The sequence below is a fragment of the Nerophis ophidion genome, linkage group LG26 (assembly GCF_033978795.1).
Source record: "Nerophis ophidion isolate RoL-2023_Sa linkage group LG26, RoL_Noph_v1.0, whole genome shotgun sequence".
NCBI classification, from domain to species: Eukaryota; Metazoa; Chordata; class Actinopteri; order Syngnathiformes; family Syngnathidae; genus Nerophis; species Nerophis ophidion.
Window position 1 is genome coordinate 38,490,563 of NC_084636.1, and position 17,886 is coordinate 38,508,448.

The 17,886-nt window shown below is 32.0% G+C and overlaps 1 protein-coding gene across 3 annotated transcripts in view; it reads left to right on the forward strand.

Moving 5' to 3' along the window:
• LOC133543923 (FERM, ARHGEF and pleckstrin domain-containing protein 2-like) overlaps positions 1-17,886 on the forward strand; it is a 183,772-nt gene that overhangs the window by 137,830 nt on the left and 28,056 nt on the right. For all 3 annotated transcript variants that reach the window (XM_061888838.1, XM_061888840.1, XM_061888839.1), the window contains exons 20-21: positions 2,670-2,738; positions 2,804-2,893. In XM_061888838.1, coding sequence (XP_061744822.1) covers positions 2,670-2,738; positions 2,804-2,893 — 159 coding nt within the window. The remainder of the gene's footprint in view (positions 1-2,669; positions 2,739-2,803; positions 2,894-17,886) is intronic.

Sequence of the window (17,886 nt, forward strand, 5' to 3'; positions counted from 1 at the left end):
GTCCTAACGGTGTGACACCTGGCCTCCTTGGTCCTAACGGTGTGACACCTGGCCTCCTTGGTCCTAACGGTGTGACACCTGGCCTCCTTGGTCCTAACGGTGTGACACCTGGCCTCCTTGGTCCTAACGGTGTGACACCTGGCCTCCTTGGTCCTAACGGTGTGACACCTGGCCTCCTTGGTCCTAACGGTGTGACACCTGGCCTCCTTGGTCCTAACGGTGTGACACCTGGCCTCCTTGGTCCTAATGGTGTGACACCTGGCCTCCTTGGTCCTAACGGTGTGACACCTGGCCTCCTTGGTCCTAACGGTGTGACACCTGGCCTCCTTGGTCCTAACGGTGTGACACCTGGCCTCCTTGGTCCTAATGGTGTGACACCTGGCCTCCTTGGTCCTAACGGTGTGACACCTGGCCTCCTTGGTCCTAACGGTGTGACACCTGGCCTCCTTGGTCCTAATGGTGTGACACCTGGCCTCCTTGGTCCTAACGGTGTGACACCTGGCCTCCTTGGTCCTAACGGTGTGACACCTGGCCTCCTTGGTCCTAATGGTGTGACACCTGGCCTCCTTGGTCCTAACGGTGTGACACCTGGCCTCCTTGGTCCTAACGGTGTGACACCTGGCCTCCTTGGTCCTAATGGTGTGACACCTGGCCTCCTTGGTCCTAATGGTGTGACACCTGGCCTCCTTGGTCCTAACGGTGTGACACCTGGCCTCCTTGCTCCTAACGGTGTGACACCTGGCCTCCTTGCTCCTAACGGTGTGACACCTGGCCTCCTTGGTCCTAACGGTGTGACACCTGGCCTCCTTGGTCCTAACGGTGTGACACCTGGCCTCCTTGGTCCTAACGGTGTGACACCTGGCCTCCTTGGTCCTAACGGTGTGACACCTGGCCTCCTTGGTCCTAACGGTGTGACACCTGGCCTCCTTGGTCCTAACGGTGTGACACCTGGCCTCCTTGGTCCTAATGGTGTGACACCTGGCCTCCTTGGTCCTAACGGTGTGACACCTGGCCTCCTTGGTCCTAACGGTGTGACACCTGGCCTCCTTGGTCCTAACGGTGTGACACCTGGCCTCCTTGGTCCTAACGGTGTGACACCTGGCCTCCTTGGACCTAACGGTGTGACACCTGGCCTCCTTGGACCTAACGGTGTGACACCTGGCCTCCTTGCTCCTAATGGTGTGACACCTGGCCTCCTTGGTCCTAACGGTGTGACACCTGGCCTCCTTGGTCCTAACGGTGTGACACCTGGCCTCCTTGGTCCTAATGGTGTGACACCTGGCCTCCTTGGTCCTAACGGTGTGACACCTGGCCTCCTTGCTCCTAATGGTGTGACACCTGGCCTCCTTGGTCCTAATGGTGTGACACCTGGCCTCCTTGGTCCTAACGGTGTGACACCTGGCCTCCTTGGTCCTAACGGTGTGACACCTGGCCTCCTTGGTCCTAACGGTGTGACACCTGGCCTCCTTGGTCCTAACGGTGTGACACCTGGCCTCCTTGGTCCTAACGGTGTGACACCTGGCCTCCTTGGTCCTAACGGTGTGACACCTGGCCTCCTTGGTCCTAATGGTGTGACACCTGGCCTCCTTGGTCCTAACGGTGTGACACCTGGCCTCCTTGGTCCTAACGGTGTGACACCTGGCCTCCTTGGTCCTAACGGTGTGACACCTGGCCTCCTTGGTCCTAATGGTGTGACACCTGGCCTCCTTGGTCCTAACGGTGTGACACCTGGCCTCCTTGGTCCTAACGGTGTGACACCTGGCCTCCTTGGTCCTAATGGTGTGACACCTGGCCTCCTTGGTCCTAACGGTGTGACACCTGGCCTCCTTGGTCCTAACGGTGTGACACCTGGCCTCCTTGGTCCTAATGGTGTGACACCTGGCCTCCTTGGTCCTAACGGTGTGACACCTGGCCTCCTTGGTCCTAACGGTGTGACACCTGGCCTCCTTGGTCCTAATGGTGTGACACCTGGCCTCCTTGGTCCTAATGGTGTGACACCTGGCCTCCTTGGTCCTAATGGTGTGACACCTGGCCTCCTTGGTCCTAACGGTGTGACACCTGGCCTCCTTGGTCCTAACGGTGTGACACCTGGCCTCCTTGGTCCTAACGGTGTGACACCTGGCCTCCTTGGTCCTAATGGTGTGACACCTGGCCTCCTTGGTCCTAACGGTGTGACACCTGGCCTCCTTGGTCCTAACGGTGTGACACCTGGCCTCCTTGGTCCTAATGGTGTGACACCTGGCCTCCTTGGTCCTAACGGTGTGACACCTGGCCTCCTTGGTCCTAACGGTGTGACACCTGGCCTCCTTGGTCCTAATGGTGTGACACCTGGCCTCCTTGGTCCTAACGGTGTGACACCTGGCCTCCTTGGTCCTAACGGTGTGACACCTGGCCTCCTTGGTCCTAATGGTGTGACACCTGGCCTCCTTGGTCCTAATGGTGTGACACCTGGCCTCCTTGGTCCTAACGGTGTGACACCTGGCCTCCTTGGTCCTAACGGTGTGACACCTGGCCTCCTTGGTCCTAACGGTGTGACACCTGGCCTCCTTGGTCCTAACGGTGTGACACCTGGCCTCCTTGGTCCTAACGGTGTGACACCTGGCCTCCTTGGTCCTAATGGTGTGACACCTGGCCTCCTTGGTCCTAATGGTGTGTGTTTGCTTGTCTAGGAGTTCATACGTGAGGGATGTCTGTACAAGCTGACCAAGAAGGGTCTGCAGCAGAGGATGTTCTTCCTGGTAAGTCCAGGTTTGCAAGGTGAGACGTCTTCATGAGATGTGACCTTGCTGCTGTGCTCCCTTAGTTCTCAGACATGCTCCTCTACACCAGCAAGGGTGTGACGGCCACCAACCAGTTCAAAGTTCACGGCCAGCTGCCCCTTCACGCCATGATTGTGAGTATCCCCTCGCCTTCAGGAATGGCCCACACCAGTGAGTTTGACCTTTGCGTAAAAAAAAAAAAGGTAGCGCCGACGTTCCCGCGCGTCACGTGAATATTATCCAGGTTCATTTATGTCTTTACCACAAAAGTTTTTTTTTTATAAATTATTTTTTCATTTCATTGAATAACAAGTTGTAGGCAAAAATTGCGTTTAAAAATTCAGTTTGTTAATATGTTTAAGTCAGGGGTGCCCATTACGTCGATGGCGAGCTACCAGTCGACCGCGGGGGGTGTGTCAGTTGATCTCCAGCCAGGCTTTTAAAAAAAAGAGAGCTAAAAATGAGTGATCATCAATCTTCACCAAGACGTCACTTAAATGACATTCACGGTACCGGAGGGTCTTGTGAGATGACGCTGGCTGCTGCAAGATCATTATTATGAAAATATGACCGAGAGGAAGGCCAGAAACACTTTTTATTTCAACAGACCTTCCGTCAAAACTCTAAAGGCCGACTGCACATTTCCTACCTTCACAATAAAAGCCCTGCTTCATGCTGCCTGCGCTAACTAAATACAGAGTCTCAGAAAGCTGGCGTGCACAAGTCAGCTTTCCGAGACTCTTATTTTGTTAGCGCAGGCAGCATGAAGCAGAGCTTTTATTGTGAAGATAGGAAATGTGCAGTCGGCCTTTAGAGTTTTGACGGAAGTCTGTTGAAATAAAAAGTGTTTCTCGCCTTCCTCTCTGTCATTTTTTCCTAATAATGAACTGGCAGCAGCCAGCGTCATCTCACAAGACCCTCGGGTGCCGTGAATGTCAATCAAGCAAGCTACGGAATTTGCCGCCAATGTTTTTCTTGTAAAGTGTATGGAAGCTGGATGAATTAGATGCCAAAAACCAACCACTTTCATGTGGTATTGTACAGAAAGGACAACTTTTTTTCTCCTCCATTTGAAAATGTGGGCGTTATCATCATTACTGTCTGATTCCAATCAATGCAAGTCATCAGAATCAGGTAATACACCAACTTATATTCTTGTCTTCATGAAAGAAAGACATCTATATGTGTTACTCATGCTTGTATTATCATTAAACACATTTAACTTGTTTACAAAAATGTCTCTTTCATAAATAAATAAATATAAATGATATATATAAATGAGGTAGATCCCCTCGAGTTGGTCAATTGAAAAGTAGCTCGCCTGCAGAAAAAGTGTGGGCACCCCTGTTTTAAGTAGTGTAAAAAAAAAATTAAAAAAAATCAGTGGAAAAAAATTTGATGCGGAATTATTCAGTGTAAAAAAATATAGATGTAAAAAAAAAAAAGCGGTGCGGGAAAAATTCATGTTGAAAAAAAAAAGGTGCAGAAAAAAATGTGTGTAAAAAAATTTGGTGCGGAAAAATTCAGTGTAAAAAAATTGATGCAGAAAACAATCAGTGTAAATAAAAAGGTGGTGCGGAAATATTCAGTGTAAAAAAAAAAAAAAAAATTGGTGTAAAAAAATTTGGTGCAAAGTTATTCCGTGTAGAAAAACATTGATGCAGAAAATTAGTGGTGCAGGAAAAATTCAGTGTTTGAAAAAATCGTTGCTGAAAAAAATCAGTGTATAAAATTTTGATGAAGAAATATTCAGTGTAAAAAAAAAATTGGTGCGGAAATGTTCAGTGTAAAAAAAAAATTGGTGCAAAAACTTTTAATGTAAAAAAAAATTCTTGCAGGAAACAATCAGTGTTAAAAACAAATATGGTGCGGAAATATTCAGTGTAAAATAATCAGTGCAAAAAAAAATCAGTGTAAAAAAATTGGGTACGGAAATATTCAGTGTAAAAAAAAAATTGCTGCAAAAACTTTTAATGTAAAAAAAAAAAATCGGTACAGGAAACAATCAGTGTTAAAAAAAAATATGGTACGGAAATATTCAGTGTAAAAAAAAAAAAAAATTGGTGTAAAAAAATTTGGTGCAAAGTTATTCCGTGTAGAAAAACATCGATGCAGAAAATTAGTGGTGCAGGAAAAATTCAGTGTTGGAAAAAATCGCTGCTGAAAAAAATCAGTGTAAAAAATTTTGATGAAGAAATATTCAGTTTTAAAAAAAAAATTGGTGCGGAAATGTTCAGTGTAAAAAAATTTGGTGCAAGAAACAATCAGTGTTAAAAAAAAAGGTGGTGCGGAAACATTCAGTGTAAAATAATCAGTGCAGAAAAAAATCAGGGTAGAAAAATTTGGTACGGAAATATTCAGTGTAAAAAATAATTGGTGCAAAAACTTTTAATGTAAAAATAAATTGGTGCAGGAAACAATCAGTGTTAAGAAAAAAAGATGGTGCGGAAATATTCAGTGTAAAAAAAAAAAAAAAAAAAAAGGTGTAAAAAAATTTGGTGCAAAGTTATTCCGTGTAGAAAAACATTGATGCAGAAAATTAGTGGTGCAGGAAAAATTCAGTGTTCGAAAAAATGGCTGCTGAAAAAAAATCTGTGTTTAAAATTTTGATGAAGAAATGTTCAGTGTAAAAAAATTTGGTGCAAGAAACAATCAGTGTTAAAAAAAGGTGGTGCGGAAACATTCAGTGTAAAATAATCATTGCAGAAAAAAATCAGTGTAGAAAAATTTGGTACGGAAATATTCAGTGTAAAAAAAAAATTGGTGCAAAAACTTTTAATGTGAAAAAAAGAATTGGTGCAGGAAACAATCAGCGTTAAAAAAAAATATGGTACGGAAATATTCAGTGTAAAAAAAGAAAAAAAATTGGTGTAAAAAAATTTGGTGCAAAGTTATTCCGTGTAGAAAAACATCGATGCAGAAAATTAGTGGTGCAGGAAAAATTGTGTTCGAAAAAATCGCTGCTGAAAAAAATCAGTGTATAAAATTTTGCTGAAGAAATATTCAGTGTAAAAAAAAAAAAATTGGTGCGGAAATGTTCAGTGTAAAAAAAAATTGGTGCAAAAACTTTTAATGTAAAAAAAAAAATCTTGCAGGAAACAATCAGTGTTAAAAAAAATATGGTGCGGAAATATTCAGTGTAAAATAATCAGTGCAAAAAAAAATCAGTGTAAAAAAATTTGGTACGGAAATATTCAGTGTTAAAAAAAAATATGGTACGGAAATATTCAGTGTAAAAAAAAAAAAAAATTGGTGTAAAAAAATTTGGTGCAAAGTTATTCCGTGTAAAAAAACATCGATGCAGAAAATTAGTGGTGCAGGAAAAATTCAGTGTTCGAAAAAATCGCTGCTGAAAAAAATCAGTGTAAAAAATTTTGATGAAGAAATATTCAGTTTAAAAAAAAAAAATTGGTGCGGAAATGTTCAGTGTAAAAAAATTTGGTGCAAGAAACAATCAGTGTTAAAAAAAAGGTGGTGCGGAAACATTCAGTGTAAAATAATCAGTGCAGGAAAAAATCAGTGTAAAAAAATTTGGTACGGAAATATTCAGTGTAAAAAAAAATTGGTGCAAAAACTTTTAATGTGAAAAAAAAAATTGGTGCAGGAAACAATCAGTGTTAAAAAAAAATATGGTGCGGAAATATTCAGTGTAAAAAAAAAATTTATGCAGAAAACCAGTGTAAAAAAAAAATATTTAGTTTGAGAAAATTTGTGCAGAAAAAAATCGATGCAGAAAACTAAAGTGTAAAAAAATGGTACAGAAAAAATTCAGTGTTAAAAAAAATCGGTGCTGAATAAATCAGGGTATAAAAAAATTTGGGGCAGTGTAAAATACATTTCTGCGGAAATATTCAGTGTAAAAAAAAATGTTGGGGAAATTTTCAGTGTGAAAAAAAAACAATGCAGAACAAATCGGTGTAAAAAATTTTGGTGCGGAAATTTTAAATGTAAAAAAATAATTTCAGTGAAAATATTCAGTGTAAAAAAATCAGTGCTGAATAAATTAGGTTTGGTGTAAAAAAAAAAAAAGATTGTGCGGAAAATTTTAATGTAAAAAATTTGGAACGTAAATATTTAGTGTAAAAAAACTTGGTGTACAAAATTCCAGTGTAAAAAAAAATAGTACGGAAATTTTAAATGTAAAAAAAAAAAAAATTGGTTCAGAGAAATTTGGTGTATAAAATGTTGGGCAGAAATATTTTGTGTAAAAAAATCGTGCTGAATAATTTTGTTTAAAATAACTTGGTGCGGATTTAAAACTAATTGTTGCAGAAAATTTCAATTGTTTAAAAATGTTGTGCAGAAATATTAAGTGTAAAAAACAATTGGTGCAGAAATTTTGTGTAAAAAAAATTTGGTGTGTAAATATTCAGTGTTAAAAAATAATGTGCAGAAATATTCAGTGTCCAAAACAATTGGTACAGAACATTTTGTGTAAAAAGAATTGGTGCTGAATTTTTGAGTGTAAAAAATTGGTGCAGCAAAATTTAGTAGACAAAAAAATGGTGCTGAATGATTCAGTGTTTAAAAAAAAAAAAAAAAAAAATGGTGCGAAAAATTTCAATGTAAAAAATTTGTGACGGAAATATTTAGTGTACAAAAAAATGGTGCAGAAAATTCCAGTTTAAAAAAAATTGGTATGGAAATTTTAAATGTTTAAAAAAAAAAAACTGGTGCAGAGAAATTAAAATGTTGTGCGGTAATATTTACTGTAAAATAAATCATGCTGAATAATTTAGTGTAAAAAAAATTGGTGCGGAATTATTCAGTGTAAAAAAAAAAAATTGTTGCAGAAATTTTCAATGTACAAAAATGGTGTGCAGAAATAATTAGTGTAAAAAAAATTAGTCCAGAAAATTAAGTGTAAAAAAAATTTGGTGCGTAAAAATAATGTGCAGAAATATTCAGTGTCAAAAACAATTTATCATTTAAATATTTAGTGTACAAAAAAATGGTGCAGAAAATTCCAGTTAAAAAAAAATTGGTATGGAAATTTTAAATGTTTAAAAAAAAAAAAACTGGCACAGAGAAATTTGGTGTAAAAAAATGTTGTGCGGTACTATTTACTGTAAAATAAATCATGCTGAATAATTTAGTGTAAAAAAAATTGGTGCGGAATTATTCAGTGTAAAAAAAAAAAAAAATTGTTGCAGAAATTTTCAATGTACAAAAATGGTGTGCAGAAATAATTAGTGTAAAAAAAATTAGTCCAGAAAATTAAGTGTAAAAAAAATTTGGTGCGTAAAAATAATGTGCAGAAATATTCAGTGTCAAAAACAATTTATCATTTAAATATTTAGTGTACAAAAAAATGGTGCAGAAAATTCCAGTTTAAAAAAAATTGGTATGGAAATTTTAAATGTTTAAAAAAAAAAAAATTCTGCAGAGAAATTTGGTGTAAAAAAATGTTGTGCGGTAATATTTACTGTAAAATAAATCATGCTGAATAATTTAGTGTAAAAAAAATTGGTGCAGAATTATTCAGTGTAAAAAAAAAAAAATTGGTGCAGAAATGTTCAATGTACAAAAATGGTGTGCAGAAATAATTAATGTAAAAAAAAATTAGTCCAGAAAATTAAGTGTAAAAAAAATTTGGTGCGTAAAAATAATGTGCAGAAATATTCAGTGTCAAAAACAATTGATCCAGAAAAATGTCGTGTAAAAAATTGGTGCTGAATTATTCAGTTAAAAAAATTGTTGCAGAAATTTTCATGTACAAAAATGGTGTGCAGAAATAATTAGTGTAAAAAAAAATTAGTCCAGAAAATTAAGTGTAAAAAAAATTTGGTGCGTAAAAATAATGTGCAGAAATATTCAGTGTCAAAAACAATTTATCATTTAAATATTTAGTGTACAAAAAAATGGTGCAGAAAATACGAGTTTAAAAAAAATTCGTATGGAAATTTTAAATGTTTAAAAAAAAAAAAAACTGGTGCAGAGAAATTTGGTGTAAAAAAATGTTGTGCGGTAATATTTACTGTAAAATAAATCATGCTGAATAATTTAGTGTAAAAAAAAATGGTGCGGAATTATTCAGTGTAAAAAAAAAAAAATGTTGCAGAAATTTTCAATGTACAAAAATGGTGTGCAGAAATAATTAAAGTAAAAAAAATTAGTCCAGAAAATTAAGTGTAAAAAAAAATTTGGTGCGTAAAAATAATGTGCAGAAATATTCAGTGTCAAAAAAAATTATCATTTAAATATTTAGTGTACAAAAAAATGGTGCGGAAAATTCCAGTTTAAAAAAAATTGGTATGGAAATTTTAAATGTTTAAAAAAAAAAAAAACTGGTGCAGAGAAATTTGGTATAAAAAAATGTGCGGTAATATTTACTGTAAAATAAATCATGCTGAATAATTTAGTGTAAAAAAAATTGGTGCGGAATTATTCTGTGTAAAAAAAAAAAAAAAATGTTGCAGAAATTTTCAATGTACAAAAATGGTGTGCAGAAATAATTAGTGTAAAAAAAATTAGTCCAGAAAATTAAGTGTAAAAAAAAATTGGTGCGTAAAAATAATATGCAGAAATATTCAGTGTCAAAAACAATTTATCATTTAAATATTAAGTGTACAAAAAAATGGTGCAGAAAATTCCAGTTTAAAAAAAATTGGTATGGAAATTTTAAATGTTTAAAAAAAAAAACTGGTGCAGAGAAATTTGGTGTAAAAAAAATGTTGTGCGGTAATATTTACTGTAAAATAAATCATGCTGAATAAATTAGTGTAAAAAAAAATTGTTGCGGAATTATTCAGTGTAAAAAAAAAAAGAAAATTGTTGCAGAAATTTTCAATGTACAAAAATGGTGTGCAGAAATAATTAGTGTAAAAAAAATTAGTCCAGAAAATTAAGTGTAAAAAAAATTTGGTGCGTAAAAATAATGTGCAGAAATATTCAGTGTCAAAAACAATTGATCCAGAAAAATGTTGTGTAAAAAATTGGTGCTGAATTATTCAGTGTTAAAAAAATTGTTGCAGAAATTTTCATGTACAAAAATGGTGTGCAGAAATAATTAGTGTAAAAAAAAATTAGTCCAGAAAATTAAGTGTAAAAAAAATTTGGTGCGTAAAAATTATGTGCAGAAATATTCAGTGTCAAAAAAAATTATCATTTAAATATTTAGTGTACAAAAAAATGGTGCAGAAAATTCAAGTTTAAAAAAAAATTGGTATGGAAATTTTAAATGTTTAAAAAAAAAAAAACTGGTGCAGAGAAATTTGGTGTAAAAAAAATGTTATGCGGTAATATTTACTGTAAAATAAATCATGCTGAATAATTTAGTGTAAAAAAAATGGTGCGGAATTATTAAGTGTAAAAAAAAAAAAAATTGTTGCAGAAATTTTCAATGTACAAAAATGGTGTGCAGAAATAATTAGTGTAAAAAAAAGTAGTCCAGAAAATTAAGTATAAAAAAAATTTGGTGCGTAAAAATAATGTGCAGAAATATTCAGTGTCAAAAACAATTTATCATTTAAATATTTAGTGTACAAAAAAATGGTGCAGAAAATTCCAGTTTAAAAAAAATTGGTATGGAAATTTTAAATGTTTAAAAAAAAAAAAAACTGGCACAGAGAAATTTGGTGTAAAAAAATGTTGTGCGGTAATATTTACTGTAAAATAAATCATGCTGAATAATTTAGTGTAAAAAAATTGGTGCGGAATTATTCAGTGTAAAAAAAAAAATTGTTGCAGAAATTTTCAATGTACAAAAATGGTGTGCAGAAATAATTAGTGTAAAAAAAAATTAGTCCAGAAAATTAAGTGTAAAAAAAATGTGGTGCGTAAAAATAATGTGCAGAAATATTCAGTGTCAAAAACAATTTATCATTTAAATATTTAGTGTACAAAAAAATGGTGCAGAAAATTCCACTTTAAAAAAAATTGGTATGGAAATTTTAAATGTTTAAAAAAAAAAAAATGGTGCAGAGAAATTTGGTGTAAAAAATGTTGTGCGGTAATATTTACTGTAAAATAAATTATGCTGAATAATTTAGTGTAAAAAAAAATGGTGCGGAATTATTCAGTGTAAAAAAAAAAAAATGTTGCAGAAATTTTCAATGTACAAAAATGGTGTGCAGAAATAATTAAGGTAAAACAAATTTGTCCAGAAAATTAAGTGTAAAAAAAAATTTGGTGCGTAAAAATAATGTGCAGAAATATTCAGTGTCAAAAACAATTTATCATTTAAATATTTAGTGTACAAAAAAATGGTGCAGAAAATTCCAGTTTAAAAAAAAATTGGTATGGAAATTTTAAATGTTTAAAAAAAAAAAAACTGGTGCAGAGAAATTTGGTGTAAAAAAAATGTTATGCGGTAATATTTACTGTAAAATAAATCATGCTGAATAATTTAGTGTAAAAAAAATGGTGCGGAATTATTAAGTGTAAAAAAAAAAAAAATTGTTGCAGAAATTTTCAATGTACAAAAATGGTGTGCAGAAATAATTAGTGTAAAAAAAAGTAGTCCAGAAAATTAAGTATAAAAAAAATTTGGTGCGTAAAAATAATGTGCAGAAATATTCAGTGTCAAAAACAATTTATCATTTAAATATTTAGTGTACAAAAAAATGGTGCAGAAAATTCCAGTTTAAAAAAAATTGGTATGGAAATTTTAAATGTTTAAAAAAAAAAAAAACTGGCACAGAGAAATTTGGTGTAAAAAAATGTTGTGCGGTAATATTTACTGTAAAATAAATCATGCTGAATAATTTAGTGTAAAAAAATTGGTGCGGAATTATTCAGTGTAAAAAAAAAAATTGTTGCAGAAATTTTCAATGTACAAAAATGGTGTGCAGAAATAATTAGTGTAAAAAAAAATTAGTCCAGAAAATTAAGTGTAAAAAAAATGTGGTGCGTAAAAATAATGTGCAGAAATATTCAGTGTCAAAAACAATTTATCATTTAAATATTTAGTGTACAAAAAAATGGTGCAGAAAATTCCACTTTAAAAAAAATTGGTATGGAAATTTTAAATGTTTAAAAAAAAAAAAATGGTGCAGAGAAATTTGGTGTAAAAAATGTTGTGCGGTAATATTTACTGTAAAATAAATTATGCTGAATAATTTAGTGTAAAAAAAAATGGTGCGGAATTATTCAGTGTAAAAAAAAAAAAATGTTGCAGAAATTTTCAATGTACAAAAATGGTGTGCAGAAATAATTAAGGTAAAACAAATTTGTCCAGAAAATTAAGTGTAAAAAAAAATTTGGTGCGTAAAAATAATGTGCAGAAATATTCAGTGTCAAAAACAATTTATCATTTAAATATTTAGTGTACAAAAAAATGGTGCAGAAAATTCCAGTTTAAAAAAAATTGGTATAGAAATTTTAAATGTTTAAAACAAAAAAAAAATGGTGCAGAGAAATTTGGTATAAAAAAATGTGCGGTAATATTTACTGTAAAATAAATCATGCTGAATAATTTAGTGTAAAAAAAATTGGTGCGGAATTATTCAGTGTAAAAAAAAAATATATTGTTGCAGAAAATTTTCAATGTACAAAAATGGTGTGCAGAAATAATTAGTGTAAAAAAAATTAGTCCAGAAAATTAAGTGTAAAAAAAATTTGGTGCGTAAAAATAATGTGCAGAAATATTCAATGTCAAAAACAATTTATCATTTAAATATTTAGTGTACAAAAAAATGGTGCAGAAAATTCCAGTTTAAAAAAAATGGGTATGGAAATTTTAAATGTTTAAAAAAAAAAATGCTGCAGAGAAATTAGGTGTAAAAAAATGTGCGGTAATATTTACTGTAAAATAAATCATGCTGAATAATTTAGTGTAAAAAAAATTGGTGCGGAATTATTCAGTGTAAAAAAAAAAATTGTTGCAGAAATTTTCAATGTACAAAAATGGTGTGCAGAAATAATTAGTGTAAAAAAAAATTAGTCCAGAAAATTAAGTGTGAAAAAAATTTGTTGCGTAAAAATAATGTGCAGAAATATTCAGTGTCAAAAACAATTTATCATTTAAATATTTAGTGTGCAAAAAAATGGTGCAGAAAATTCCAGTTTAAAAAAAAAATTGGTATGGAAATTTTAAATGTTTAAAAAAAAAAAAACTGGTGCAGAGAAATTAAGTGTAAAAAAAATTTGGTGCGTAAAAATAATGTGCAGAAATATTGAGTGTCAAAAACAATTGATCCAGAAAATTGTTGTGTAAAAAATTGGTGCTGAATTATTCAGTGTTAAAAAAATTGGTGCAGAAATTTTCAGTGCAAAAAAGTTGGTGCAGTTCAATGTAAGATAAATTCAGTGCAGATCTAATTTTTGCCTCCAAAACTCAATGGAATTATTTAAAAAATGAACATTGACTTTTTTTTTTCTTTACATTTCATTTTTACACACTGAATTTTAAAACACTATTTTTACAAACTGAATTCTAAACACACATTAAACTCACATGTAAAAAAAAAATAAAAAAAGGTAAAAATGATAGTTACATGAATTGAGTGTCCAAGAAGACGCTTCGGTAATAAAGAAACAAAGGAAGATGTAATTGATGACGTGCCTCAACAGTGTTACTCTCCACTTCAAACACCTCAACAAACAGAAGTTCCCCCCAACCACAAATGGAATATTTATTGTGATCACCACAACTTAATAGACATGAAGACAATAATGTACTGTTTTTAACTTTGTTGACCCGGGGCCCCAACTTTTCCACTACAGAAGGGCCCGGGGCTCACCTAAATATGAACACTGGATTCTTCAGGGCCTCTGCACACAAACATGTTCTCCTGTCACTCCTCCACAACAAAGCCCTGGTTTTGGGAACTTGAAAGAAACTTAAATCCCAAAAACTGCAGCAATTTAACTTCAAACTAACTTTTAGTACAGTAGTTTCATGAATGGAACGCAAAATTCCCATGGCCAGCACTCCTGTGAAGGCATCACCTGTGTCTTGTATTAGTCATGTTAATTGTGGTCTTCCATGAACCCTACAGGAAATATTCAGTGTAAAAAAATCAGTCTAAAAAAATTTGGTGTAGAAGTTTTAAATGTGGAAAAAAAAAAAAAAAAATTTGGTTGACAGAATTTTACCGTGAAAAAATTTGGTGCGGAAATATTCGGTGTAAAAAAATGCTGCAGAATAATTTAGTGCAAAAAAATTTGGTGCGGAAAGTGTAAAAAAAAATAAAAGTGCAGGAAAAATTGTGCAGAAATTTTCAGTATAAAAACATCCAATTAGATAAATCCAATAAATAATATGTTAATAAAAAATATTATATACACTATATTGCGGAAAGTATTTGAGCAGCCATTCAAATGATGAGAATCAGGCATCCTAATCACTTGGCCCGGTGTATCAAATCAAGCACTTAGGCATGGAGACTGTTTCTACAAACATTTGTGAAAAAATGGGCCGCTTTCAGTGATTTCCAGCATGGAACTGTCATAGCATGCCACCTGTGCAACAAATCCAGAAATCCTGAAATTTCCTCGCTCCTCAATATTCCAAAGTCAACTTTATTATAAGAAAAGTAAATAGTTTGGGAACAACAGCAACTCAGCCAGCAAGTGGTAGGCCAGGTAAACTGACAGAGAGGTCAGCATAGTGCAAAGACTTTCTGCACAGTCAGTTGCTACAGAGCTCCAAACTTCATGTGACCTTCCAATTAGCCCACGTACAGTACGCAGAGAGTGCAGAAATAATTAGTGTAAAAAAAAATTAGTCCAGAAAATTAAGTGTAAAAAAAAATTTGGTGCGTAAAAATAATGTGCAGAAATATTCAGTGTCAAAATTTTTTTATCATTTAAATATTTAGTGTACAAAAAAATGGTGCAGAAAATTCCAGTTTAAAAAAAATTGGTATGGAAATTTTAAATGTTTAAAAAAAAAAACTGGTGCAGAGAAATTGGGTATAAAAAAATGTTGTGCGGTAATATTTACTGTAAAATAAATCATGCTGAATAATTTTGTGTAAAAAAAATTGGTGCAGAAATTTTCAATGTACAAAAATGGTGTGCAGAAATAATTAGTGTAAAAAAATATTAGTCCAGAAAATTAAGTGTAAAAAAAAATTTGGTGCGTAAAAATAATGTGCAGAAATATTCAGTGTCAAAATTTTTTTATCATTTAAATATTTAGTGTACAAAAAAATGGTGCAGAAAATTCCAGTTTAAAAAAAATTGGTATGGAAATTTTAAATGTTTAAAAAAAAAAACTGGTGCAGAGAAATTGGGTATAAAAAAATGTTGTGCGGTAATATTTACTGTAAAATAAATCATGCTGAATAATTTAGTGTAAAAAAAATTGGTGCGGAATTATTCAGTGTAAAAAAAAAAAATTGTTGCAGAAATTTTCAATGTACAAAAATGGTGTGCAGAAATAATTAGTGTAAAAAAAAATTTGGCCAGAAAATTAAGTGTAAAAAAAATTTGGTGCGTAAAAATAATGTGCAGAAATATTCAGTGTCAAAAATTTTTTATCATTTAAATATTTAGTGTACAAAAAAATGGTGCAGAAAATTCAAGTTTAAAAAAAATGGGTATGGAAATTTTAAATGTTTAAAAAAAAAAAATGGTGCAGAGAAATTTGGTGTAAAAAAATGTTGTGCGGTAATATTTACTGTAAAATAAATCATGCTGAATAATTTAGTGTAAAAAAAATTGGTGCGGAATTATTCAGTGTAAAAAAAAAAATTGTTGCAGAAATTTTCATGTACAAAAATGGTGTGCAGAAATAATTAGTGTAAAAAAAATTTGTCCAGAAAATTAAGTATAAAAAATATTTGGTGCGTAAAAATAATGTGCAGAAATATTCAGTGTCAAAAACAATTTATCATTTAAATATTTAGTGTACAAAAAAATGGTGCAGAAAATTCAAGTTTAAAAAAAATTGGTATGGAAATTTTAAATGTTTAAAAAAAAAAAAAACTGGTGCAGAGAAATTTGGTGTAAAAAAGATGTTGTGCGGTAATATTTACTGTAAAATAAATCATGCTGAATAATTTAGTGTAAAAAAAATTGGTGCGGAATTATTCAGTGTAAAAAAAAAAAAGAAAATTGTTGCAGAAATTTTCAATGTACAAAAATGGTGTGCAGAAATAATTAGTGTAAAAAAAAATTAGTCCAGAAAATTAAGTGTAAAAAAAATTTGGTGCGTAAAAATAATGTGCAGAAATATTCAGTGTCAAAAACAATTGATCCAGAAAAATGTTGTGTAAAAAATTGGTGCTGAATTATTCAGTGTTAAAAAAATTGTTGCAGAAATTTTCATGTACAAAAATGGTGTGCAGAAATAATTAGTGTAAAAAAAAATGTGTACATAAAATTAAGTGTAAAAAAAATTTGGTGCGTAAAAATAATGTGCAGAAATATTCAGTGTCAAAAACAATTTATCATTTAAATATTTAGTGTACAAAAAAATGGTGCAGAAAATACGAGTTTAAAAAAAATTGGTATGGAAATTTTAAATGTTTAAAAAAAAAAAAAAAACTGGTGCAGAGAAATTTGGTGTAAAAAAATGTTGTGCGGTAATATTTACTGTAAAATAAATCATGCTGAATAATTTAGTGTAAAAAAAAAATGGTGCGGAATTATTCAGTGTAAAAAAAAAAAAAATGTTGCAGAAATTTTCAATGTACAAAAATGGTGTGCAGAAATAATTAAAGTAAAAAAAATTAGTCCAGAAAATTAAGTGTAAAAAAAATTTGGTGCGTAAAAATAATGTGCAGAAATATTCAGTGTCAAAAAAAAATTATCATTTAAATATTTAGTGTACAAAAAAATGGTGCAGAAAATTCCAGTTTAAAAAAAATTGGTATGGAAATTTTAAATGTTTAAAAAAAAAATGGTGCAGAGAAATTTGGTGTAAAAAAATGTTGTGCGGTAATATTTACTGTAAAATAAATCATGCTGAATAATTTAGTGTAAAAAAAATTGGTGCAGAATTATTCAGTGTAAAAAAAAAAAAATTGGTGCAGAAATTTTCAATGTACAAAAATGGTGTGCAGAAATAATTAGTGTAAAAAAAAATTAGTCCAGAAAATTAAGTGTAAAAAAAATTTGCTGTGTAAAAATTATGTGCAGAAATATTGAGTGTCAAAAACAATTGATCCAGAAAAATGTTGTGTAAAAAATTGGTGCTGAATTATTCAGTGTTAAAAAAATTGTTGCAGAAATTTTCATGTACAAAAATGGTGTGCAGAAATAATTAGTGTAAAAAAAAATTAGTCCAGAAAATTAAGTGTAAAAAAAATTTGGTGCGTAAAAATAATGTGCAGAAATATTCAGTGTCAAAAAAATTATCATTTAAATATTTAGTGTACAAAAAAATGGTGCAGAAAATTCCAGTTTTAAAAAAATTGGTATGGAAATTTTAAATGTTTAAAAAAAAAAAATGGTGCAGAGAAATTTGGTGTAAAAAAGATGTTGTGCGGTAATATTTACTGTAAAATAAATCATGCTGAATAATTTAGTGTAAAAAAAATTGGTGCGGAATTATTCAGTGTAATAAAAAAAATTTGTTGCAGAAATTTTCAATGTACAAAAATGGTGTGCAGAAATAATTAGTGTAAAAAAAAATTTGTCCAGAAAATTAAGTGTAAAAAAAATTTGGTGCGTAAAAATAATGTGCAGAAATATTGAGTGTCAAAAACAATTGATCCAGAAAAATGTTGTGTAAAAAATTGGTGCTGAATTATTCAGTGTTAAAAAAATTGTTGCAGAAATTTTCAATGTACAAAAATGGTGTGCAGAAATAATTAGTGTAAAAAAAAATTAGTCCAGAAAATTAAGTGTAAAAAAAATTTGGTGCGTAAAAATAATGTGCAGAAATATTCAGTGTCAAAAACAATTTATCATTTAAATATTTAGTGTACAAAAAATGGTGCAGAAAATTCAAGTTTAAAAAAAATTGGTATGGAAATTTTAAATGTTTAAAAAAAAAAAAATGCTGCACAGAAATTTGGTGTAAAAAAATGTTGTGCGCTAATATTTACTGTAAAATAAATCATGCTGAATAATTTAGTGTAAAAAAAATTGTTGCGGAATTGAGTGTAAAAAAAAAAATTGTTGCAGAAATTTTCAATGTACAAAAATGGTGTGCAGAAATAATTAGTGTAAAAAAAATTAGTCCAGAAAATTAAGTGTAAAAAAAATTTGGTGCGTAAAAATAATGTGCAGAAAT